At 62.1% G+C, this 9003-nt stretch overlaps 1 protein-coding gene across 1 annotated transcript in view; it reads left to right on the plus strand.

Moving 5' to 3' along the window:
- Positions 1–8528, plus strand: part of UNC13C (unc-13 homolog C (C. elegans)) — a 107293-nt gene extending 98765 nt beyond the window's left edge. Inside the window, exons 27-32 of the mRNA XM_015419745.1 lie at positions 582–638; positions 898–978; positions 2830–2977; positions 6675–6767; positions 7778–7937; positions 8205–8528. Coding sequence (XP_015275231.1) covers positions 582–638; positions 898–978; positions 2830–2977; positions 6675–6767; positions 7778–7937; positions 8205–8490 — 825 coding nt within the window. The 3' untranslated portion in view covers positions 8491–8528. The remainder of the gene's footprint in view (positions 1–581; positions 639–897; positions 979–2829; positions 2978–6674; positions 6768–7777; positions 7938–8204) is intronic.
- Positions 8529–9003: the final 475 nt, after the last annotated feature.

Genomic DNA, 9003 nt, shown 5'->3' on the forward strand with positions numbered 1-9003 from the left:
TGTGTGTGGGGGGGGGGAGTGTGATTTTCTCTGCCTGGAGAGAAGGAAGTGGGGGAGGGGGCTGAGGGAAGGGAAGGAGGGTGGAAACCGCTCCCCATGCCCTCCCGTTTCCTGGCCTCTTCGACGGGGCCTTCTCCGTGCCGGGGCGGGCGCAGCACTTGTGAGGCCACTGCCCGCAGGCGGGCAGGCGGGCAGAGACAGGCCTGGGGAGGCCCTCGGCAGACGGGGCATCCGTCCTGAGTGACTCGCGGCGGTGGCTGCCCTCTGGCCCCACCCTTCCCGACCACATCCCCCCCCGGCGGCAGGGGCCGTGGCCAGACCGTACAGCGGCTGGGTGTTGAGCAGAACAGGATGGCCCCGTCTCCCTGCCTGACACCTTCCAGCCTGCGCGTGGGATGCTGGTGGTGGGGGTGGCAGACTCTCTCCGTGGCTGGCCTTGCTCAAGGCGGGCAGCAGACTCCGAAGAGCAGTTCTGGCCGAGCGCCTCCCCTGGACGCAACAGCAAGGCTCGGGTGGCGGGACTGGATCGCACCGGCGGGCGAGGGAGGTCTCAGGCTGGCCTGTCTGCCTTCTCTTCACAGGGGCCCCAGATCATCTTCAGTGCGGCCAAAGACTTGGGGCAGCTGTCAAAGCTGAAGGTACACGTGCCCTTCTGCGCGCCCCGCGGGGAACAGCCGTGGCTCTCCCGTGGCCGAGAGCTGCTCACCAGAGCCGGCCAGTGGGGTGTCCGGCCGAAGCCCCTTGTTGTCCGCGCTGGCGATGCCTCTTCCGGAGCCCTGCAGGCATGGTGGTGCTGGCGGGGGGTGGGGTGGGTCTCTTGGCTCCCCATGGGGCGAAGCGGTTTGGCTGTCGCTTGCCAAGGCCTCGGGGGTGCCCAGATTGCGCCTTCTTTCCCAGGATCACGTCATTCGAGAAGAAGCCAAGAGCCTGACCCTGAGGCAGTGTGCTGTCATGGACGTGGTGCTGGCAACCATTAAGGTAGGGCTTAATGAGGGGACTTGGCCAGGCACTGGCGGGGGGGGGGGGGGGGGGGGGGGTGAAAACCCTCCTTGAGGCCCAAGAGCCCAAGGGCCCCCATTGCCCCCGGGTCCGCTTGAACCGCACTCTCTCCCCCGGGCAGCAGCCAGAAGGCACGCTCTGAGTACCAGGGGATGCACACACACACACACACACACACATACACACACGTGCATTCGGGGAAGTGAACCAACCAAGCGATTTGAAAACTTGGATCTCCCCTAAAATGCCCTCAGGTGGAAGTTTCTGTCCCCAGAAGCAAGGCCCTCCCCTCCCCCCCGGCTGCGGCTGCTGCAGCAGCTCACCAAAAGCCCCCTGGAAGGCTGTTTGGGGGGGGCGAGGGGGGACAGCATGGCCTGTCCACGGTGACCGTTGCCGGGTGGGGTGAGCAGAGGCCTCCTCCTCCTCCTCCTCACCTGCTTCCCTCCTCCAGGCAGCCAAGGGAAGTGAATCCCGTCATTCCCTCAGGCCCCCCTCAGCCGTTTCGGAACTACTGAGGAAGACGTGTCTCATTAGGCACTTCATTAAGTAACGGTTAGCTAATGAAATCTCTCTCCCAGCAGCCAAAGTCTCTCAGCCCGCATCCAGAGCTGCTCGGCCAGAGTGCCCGGCAGAGCTATGCTTCTGGGCGCTTCCGCCTGGGAGTGCCAAAGGCACCGGGGGGCTTGGAAGCAGCTCTTGGGGGAGGGGCAGCTGGAGGGGCTGTGAGCCATTCCCCCCCCCCCGGCAGGCCCCCTTATGCCCCCGTGTGTGGGCCCACGAAGCCTGCACCGCTTGAAATGGCCTCTGCTTCCCAGGCGCTTGGGGGCGCACGCACGCACGCACTCCCTGCATAGGCAGCGGCTCCCGCTTTCCTGCTGCTGCTCCCGCCGCCTCCTCCCTCCGGTGCCTTCCGGGCTTCCCCATGGCCCGTCGCTCGGGTTGGGGAATTCCCTGGGGGTGCCGAGGATCAGCAGCCAGAGGAGCCCCCAGAGCCAAGGGCCGGCTCCGCTTCCCACAGAGCCCGTGGCCACCCTAAGAGCAGGAGGCTTCGTGGCCGCTGGGCACAGGCCCCCTGCCCTGCCCCCAGCTGCGGTGGTCTCCTGTGGTTTATTTAACGGGTTTTTACCCTTTTGGCTTCTTTTTGCTGCACCATCGAGCTTGTGGGAAGCGGCACACCAGTGTTTTCTGAAGCGGGAGCCCCCTTCCCAGCCACGGGGTCCAGAGGGGCCCCTGTGGTCCCACCGTGGCACAGTCCTTAGCCAAGGCCTTGTTCTGCGTTGGGAGAACTCCCGTTGGCTGCTTGCCCATCCTTCCCAGTCCTGCCACCGACTGGCCCAGTCCATGCTTTTCTGGCAGGCAGGGCGTGAGCCCATTGGCATAATAAATGGGGGTGGGTGGGTGGCTAAAACACGCCTGCCTTTGGGGTGGGGGTGATAGACCCCCATTTCTGTTCTGGATGCAGTCTGCGATTACTGTACGGGAAAGGGCCCGGCTTCAGCACTCGGAGCGTGCCCAGCTCCTTCGAAGAAGACCGGAATAAAAATAGGGCAGGGCTGGTAAATGACCCTTCCCTGCCCGCCATGTAGCCGTTCATGTGGTTGCCTCTTGGGGGTCTTTGCCTGGGGCTGCCGCCATAGAGTTAGGCCTTTATAGGCTGGAGGGGCAGGCGGGGGGGGGGGGAGAGTTCGGTCCAGATGCGTGTGTCCTGTGGCCTCCGTCCTGCCCTCTGCTGGTGGAGGGGGTAGGCCTCCTCCTCTCCGGCACCAGGTGAGAAGCCGGCCGGGCCAGACAGGGAACGTTCTCCTCTCACCTCTCTGCTTCTCCTTCCAGCAATACTTCCATGCCGGGGGAAGCGGGCTGAAGAAGAACTTCTTGGAGAAGAGTCCAGACTTGCAGTCTCTCAAATATGCACTCAACCTTTACACTCAGACAACAGATGTCCTGATCAAGAAGTTCATTGACACCCAGACGTCCCAAAGTAAGTGGCTGGGCATGGGTGGACAGGCTGCCGCCGCCGCCTCCTCCTCCTCCTCCAGGGAGCGTGAGAGAAACACCGAGGCCAGGAAGGGCTCCATGCAGCGCTTGCTCCCTGTGTAGGCGGCCGTTCCTTGATGGAAAGGAGGCTGTCTGGTACTTTGCAGCTTGGGGAAAGAGCTCCTTGCTCGGGCTCCAGTTCCAGGTGCCAGTTAACAGGGTGCTGAATCTTCAGCTCCGTGGAAGAGGAGTTGTGGAGACCAGCCCTGGTGGGGGTTGCTGCTTCCACAGCCCGTCCTCCCCGTCCCCGCTCCCTTGAGAGCTCCTTCCCTGCGACGGGGGGAGCCACTGGCCAAGAGGTCCTGCCCCACAAAGGGCTGGGGAGTGATCTGACCTGTACTTCCCTCTCCTCGGCGGACGACGGTCCCCCCTGCCTTCTGGGTCTGATCCGGAGTCCAGGGAAGGGGCTCGTCTCCACCATCTCAAGGCCACACAGACAACCGTCTTTCCGAGTGACCACAAGGATGCCACGGCACATCCCCACCGGGAGAACAGAGGCCTCTGTTTCTCACGCCCACACGCATTTGCCACAGGCTCATTTTGTGAGCAGAAGTATTTGCTTGCTGATCTAAGAGTGGCTGTCTTGCCTCTCAGGGGGTGGGTGGGAAAGTGCTAATTGCAGAGCTTTGGCAGAGAATGTGCGTGCGTGCGTGCGTGCCTCTTCACAGTGGAGCAGGTGAGATGGAGCATGAGCACACAGTCCCTCCCCCTGCCACAAACGAGTGCATCTGGGCCATTTGTAGGCTGAGTGGAATTGGAACCCCCCGACCATTTCTGTTTTTAGAGCTTGAGGTACTGGGAACTTTCTAAGGCGTCACCCTTTGAGGGTGGAAGATCGTCAGAATTCAGTGCCTTCTCATCCATCGGAAGACTTCAGCATTTCCTTATCTTTCTTTCCTTCTCCACCCCCCTGGCGTACGGGTCTTCTCTGTAAATCTTGCTTCAGTCCCTTTTACAGTCCTTTGGCTGGCCAAAGTTCTGGAGAAACCTGCACTCCTGAAGGCTGCTCCCCCCGCCCTGCCCCCCTTTCCAGCGCTGCCTTCATAAGGAGATGAGGTTTGGGCTGTTCTGCTGGCGTTAATCCACTTAGTTCATGGGCTTGGATAAAGTCTTTATTTTCCAATTACTTTGTGTTTGTACACAACCGTGGGAGAATAATTGAAGAGGTCTCCCGTGTTCATCTTATTTAATAATAGTGCTTCTGCAAGGCAGATTAAAACTCCCCCCCCCCCACGCCTGTGGGTGACTATCGCAGGGCTGCGCTGAAGCGTGGGCAGGCATCCAGAAGGCCTCGGCCTTTGCTTCGGGCCTGGGTTTTGAACCACAGCCGGAAACGGAGAGAAGAGCCACAGGGGGAATGGCCTGATGGAAAGAATGCCTGAGGCCAATTGGGTTGGGCACCAGCACTGCCCCACCCTGACTCCCCCCTTTGACTCCGTGGGGCCCTGGAGCAGCCGACCTTGGGGGGGGGGGTTTCCCCGGGGCATTCCGTCTGGCTCAGGAGGCCTCCCTCCGCAGAGCCCATTCAGCCTGCAGCCACAGAGGCCCTGCGCATGCAGGAGCACACTCCACCCAGCTGCATCTTGGGAGCAGAGGGTCTCCAGCTGCTCAGGTGCTCCAGAGGCACTCACGGCTGCCATCCCCTCTCCCTCGCTGCCTTCTTGCCGCACACCCAGAAACCGACCGCTCATCTCGACCCCCCTAGGCAGTGGGTGTCCGGCAGAAAGGGGACGTGTGCTGCAAAGGAAGTTCGAGGAAACTGTTTCAGCCTGAAACGGGCAGGGTGCACAACAGAGCTCATGAGACCGGGCGTGGCTTTTTGTGCTTCCCGCCCTCTCCGTTTTAGACGAGAATAAATCTAAACAGTGCGACACAAGCACGACACTCCCCCCCCCCCACACACACACCCAGGCACTTGGGGGCCGCAGCTGAGTCAGAACAGGATCTCTCCTTTCCCAAAGCCTGTGCAGAAGCCGGACTCCTCCCTCCCTTGCCCCCGGGTGGCTTGAAGCAAACGAAGCGTTTTCCCGAGGCCCATATGCCCGCCTTCTCCAGAAAGGAGCCCCCTCCCCTCTCCTTGGAAGAGTCCTTTAGACAAGATGGGAGATGCCGTTCAGGGAGACTGGGGCAATTGCCCCCCTCCCCCCCGTGTCCCCAGCCCTATGGGATTGTTCCTCTGGAGCCCCACTTCCTGATTTTGCACTGAGGACCAGGAGCATTGTCCGGGGCGGGGGCGAGGGGGGGTTGCTGTGTCATGTCTTGAGTTAGTGAGATGATTAGAATGGTTAGGTCTGAAACCACCCAAATAGCCTTTGGCACTGTGGCATTTGCTCTACAATTAACCGTGCTTGTGTCCAAGGGGGGGCCTTTGGCTCTTTCTCTGTTCCCCCCCCCCCCGTTCACTGAAACTTTTGCCCCACCCTCTGGGCCACGCTGGGCGGGCCTTAACGGCATAGGCGTAATCTTCGTGGGGGCGACGGGGCTTCAGCCCCCGCCGAAATTTTCAGGAAGCTGCTCAGCCTCCCCCGGGAGCCACCCTTGTTCCTAGCACAGCAATGCCTCTGGCCCAGCCCCAGCCTCCCTCCATTTGGAGAGTCCTTGAGGAGGCCGTCCCACCTGGAGCAGATCTGCCTCCCTGATAGGGTGCCCAGTGAGAGGATGAAAGCTTATTTTTAACAGCAGATTTGGTTTTGTTTTGTTTTTTTAAAAGCAAGTTGGTGGTTATCCACCCAACTCCACCCTCCTGACCTTCCCAGCTCTTCTGCTGTCTGAGCTTCCCCCAGGGAGCTGGGTAGGTGGTTGGAGGACATGATCCCCCGTGATTCTGCAAGACAGGCCTGGCTCCCTCCGATGGCTGTGAGCCGGGGGGGGCGGACTCTCGCTCCAGGAAGCCGTGGCCTTCTTACGGAGCCAAAGCACCTGAGCTGGAGGGGGGGGGCGGCACCGGTCCTTCCTTCCCGGGCCACTGAGGCCGAGGCCTGCTGCTGACCAGGCTGCGGAGGTTTCTGCTGCTGGCCCTCGGAATGTGGCTGTCAGGAAGTTCAGCCTCAGGACACGTGTGGCTCTCTTGTTCGGCCAGGTGTGGGTGTGGGTGTGGTCTGCCCCCGTATCCCCTGGGAGGAGGGGCCGTGGGTGGGCACAGTTCACCAGCAGCCCCGGCTGTGCTATGGGCCGTGCTTGGCCGGATGTTGTGGTGGCCTCCCAGAGCCCGGGGGCAGCTCTGTCTCAGCGGCGGGAACTCTGTAGGGATTCCCCTTCCATTTCAGCAGAGGAACCTGGGCTCAGCCCTGGGGAGCCGCAGGAAACCTACCAGCTGGCACCAGCCACTGGAGAGAGGGGAAGTCTCCGCTGGGCAAAGCGCGCGCGGGGGGGGGGGGGGGGGCGTTGGATACCTCCGGGGGAAGTCCTTGTGGGGCGGGAGTGGCTGCTGTGCTCTGCCGGTCAGGGAGGAAGGGGATCCTGCATTGCGGCACCCGCCTCCTCTCCCCGGCCCGCGGAGGGGAAGAGCCTTCCCTGCGCCTCAGTGTGGCTTCCTCGCCCCCGTCCGTCGCTGTCCGGGTGGAGATGCCAGGCAGAGTCCCGGAGGGGACAGGTCCCTCTCCCAGGGGCCCGGCCACACCAAAACTGGCCTTCCTTTGCAGGTCAGGCGACCAACAACACCGTAGGAGACATCTCTGTCCAGGTGGACCTGGCCACCCATCCTGGCTCCGGAGAGCATAAAGTCACCGTCAAAGGTCAGTCGGGAGCCACCGAAGCAGGACTGCCGGGTCCCAGAGGCTGCGTGTGGGGCGGGTCCCAGCATCCGGACCGCTGCAAAGCCAGAGCCTACGTTTGGACGTAGACGTCCGGCACACGGGGAGTGGGCAAGAGTGGCGGGGGAGGGGAGGCCCCTACTGCACATGTTCCTGCAGCTGTTCTGCACCAAGAGCCACGGGGGGGCGGGGTCTTGGGGAGGAGGCCTTGCTGCGAGGCACGGGGTAGGGGGCGACTCCCGGGTGGGGCCCGCAGCTCGGGTCCATTACAGGTGGGGCTTGTGGGGGAGGGCGCCCAAGAGGCCTCACGCTCATTGTGGGGAGCGGGAAGGTTTTTCCAGGGGAGTGTGTGTGTCTCCTCCCTCCCCCCCCGTTTTGCTGTTGGCCGTTCCAGTTTCCGGCTCCCCTCCTGCCTCTGGAAACGGAGCGGCCCCCGGCTCCGCGTAGCTCTCCTCCGGGGTCCCAGGCAGGCAGGCAGGCAGGCAGATGGAGGCTCAGCTGCCCCAAACCCTGTAAGGCGAGAGGTGCAGAGGATGGGCTCTGGACCCCGGAGGCTGCACAGGGCTCCCGCTGCCGGCCACCCCCCTTCCGAAGGCCTCCGTCCTGCATGCCCAGCCGTGGCCCTGCCTGCGCCTGAACTTCCCAGCTCACCTCGTCTCTTCCCCCGGCTCCACCAGGCCAGAGTGGGCCAGCCGCTCCCTCCTCCCCTTTCCCTGCCACTGGCCCCGCTCCGGCGCAGTCCCCTTCAGGGCCACTTACGCCAGAGGATGCCGTGGGGCCCACGGCCAAGGAATCCCTGCTGCTCTCCCTCAGGAGTGGGCTTGGGGTGGCGGCCTGCCGAGTCCGGCCCTTGTCCACTCTGCCTGGCAGCGGCCCCCTGGCATCTCGGGCGGCCCGACTCCCTCCCTGGACGGGAGATGCCCCCAGGGACCCTCCGCGTGCGCTGGGCAGGCGCTCTGCCGTTGAGCCCGTTTGCTGTGCTGCGGTTTCAGTGGTGGCCATCAGCAACCTCCACTGGCAGACCAGCGCCATGTTCCGGCCCTTTGTGGAGGTCTGCATCCTGGGCCCCGGCCTCAGCGACAAGAGGAGGAAGCACGGCACCAAGACCAAGAGCAACACCTGGTCACCCAAATACAACGAGACATTCCAGTTGTAAGTGGGGCGGGGCTCATCTTCCGCGGGCACCCCCACGCAAATCCCGGCCCAAAGCAGGGCCACTCCGGCTGTCCCCGTCACCCAGGGCAGGCTCCTCTAGTCGGGCCCAGGCTGCCCCGGGCAGGGCCGCTCACGCGTGGCAAGGGAGGGCAGTTGGCGAGCCCTCTGTGTTGTGGGCTGGGGCGGAGCTGCTTCAGACCGAGCTCTGGTGCCTCAGGCCATGGTGGTCAACGCGGCCTGCCCCCTCCCTCCCTCCCTCCCCAGCCTGCTGAGCCAGGAGGAGAGGCTGGCCTCCTACGAGCTGCACCTCTCCGTGAAGGACTACTGCTTTGCCCGGGAGGACCGCATCCTCGGCATGGCCGTCATCCAGCTGCGTGGCGTGGCCGAGAGGGGCAGCGGCGCCGCCTGGTACCCACTGCTGCGGAGCCTCCACATGGACACGACCGGGCTGACCATCCTGCGGATACTTTCTCAGCGGACCAACGACGACGTGGCAAAAGAGTTTGTCCGACTCAAGTCTGAGACACGCTCCGTGGAGGAGACGGCCTGAAGCTCCTCGCAAGGAAATGCAAAACGTCAGCGCCAAAATCCTTGACCCAGTGTTATCGACGTCTGAATCATGCATGTGTGTGCAACTCTGTGGGAATGTTTAACTAACTCTGTTTCCGTGTTTGCAGAATATGAGTACTATATTTGCAAGGTATGTCAAAGAGCTGTAATATCTTTTATACGTATTTTGGTCTTTGAAAAGAAGTAACTGATTCAATGAAGTGCCAAAACTACAGTTAAGAGCAAAATTATTAACGGCATATTTTGAAATGTTGATTTTGTCTCCCCTGCTGTAAAGGTTTCCGAATAATGTGTCAGTTTTTTGGGTTGAGTCATTAGCTGTCTCCACTGAATGACCGTCTGCTGCCTATTCAACGTCGTCTTAACTGAGTTGTCTCCCCCCCCTCCCCCCCCCACCCTGTTTGGCCTGATCGCGGGTTTCCATTTTATGCAAACTCTGTTTTAAGTCTCCCCAAGACCTTTTTCTACCACAACTTACAGATGCAGTTACTTC

Source organism: Gekko japonicus, unplaced genomic scaffold (assembly GCF_001447785.1).
Source record: "Gekko japonicus isolate JY-2015 unplaced genomic scaffold, Gekko_japonicus_V1.1 scaffold1945, whole genome shotgun sequence".
Classification (NCBI taxonomy): domain Eukaryota; kingdom Metazoa; phylum Chordata; class Lepidosauria; order Squamata; family Gekkonidae; genus Gekko; species Gekko japonicus.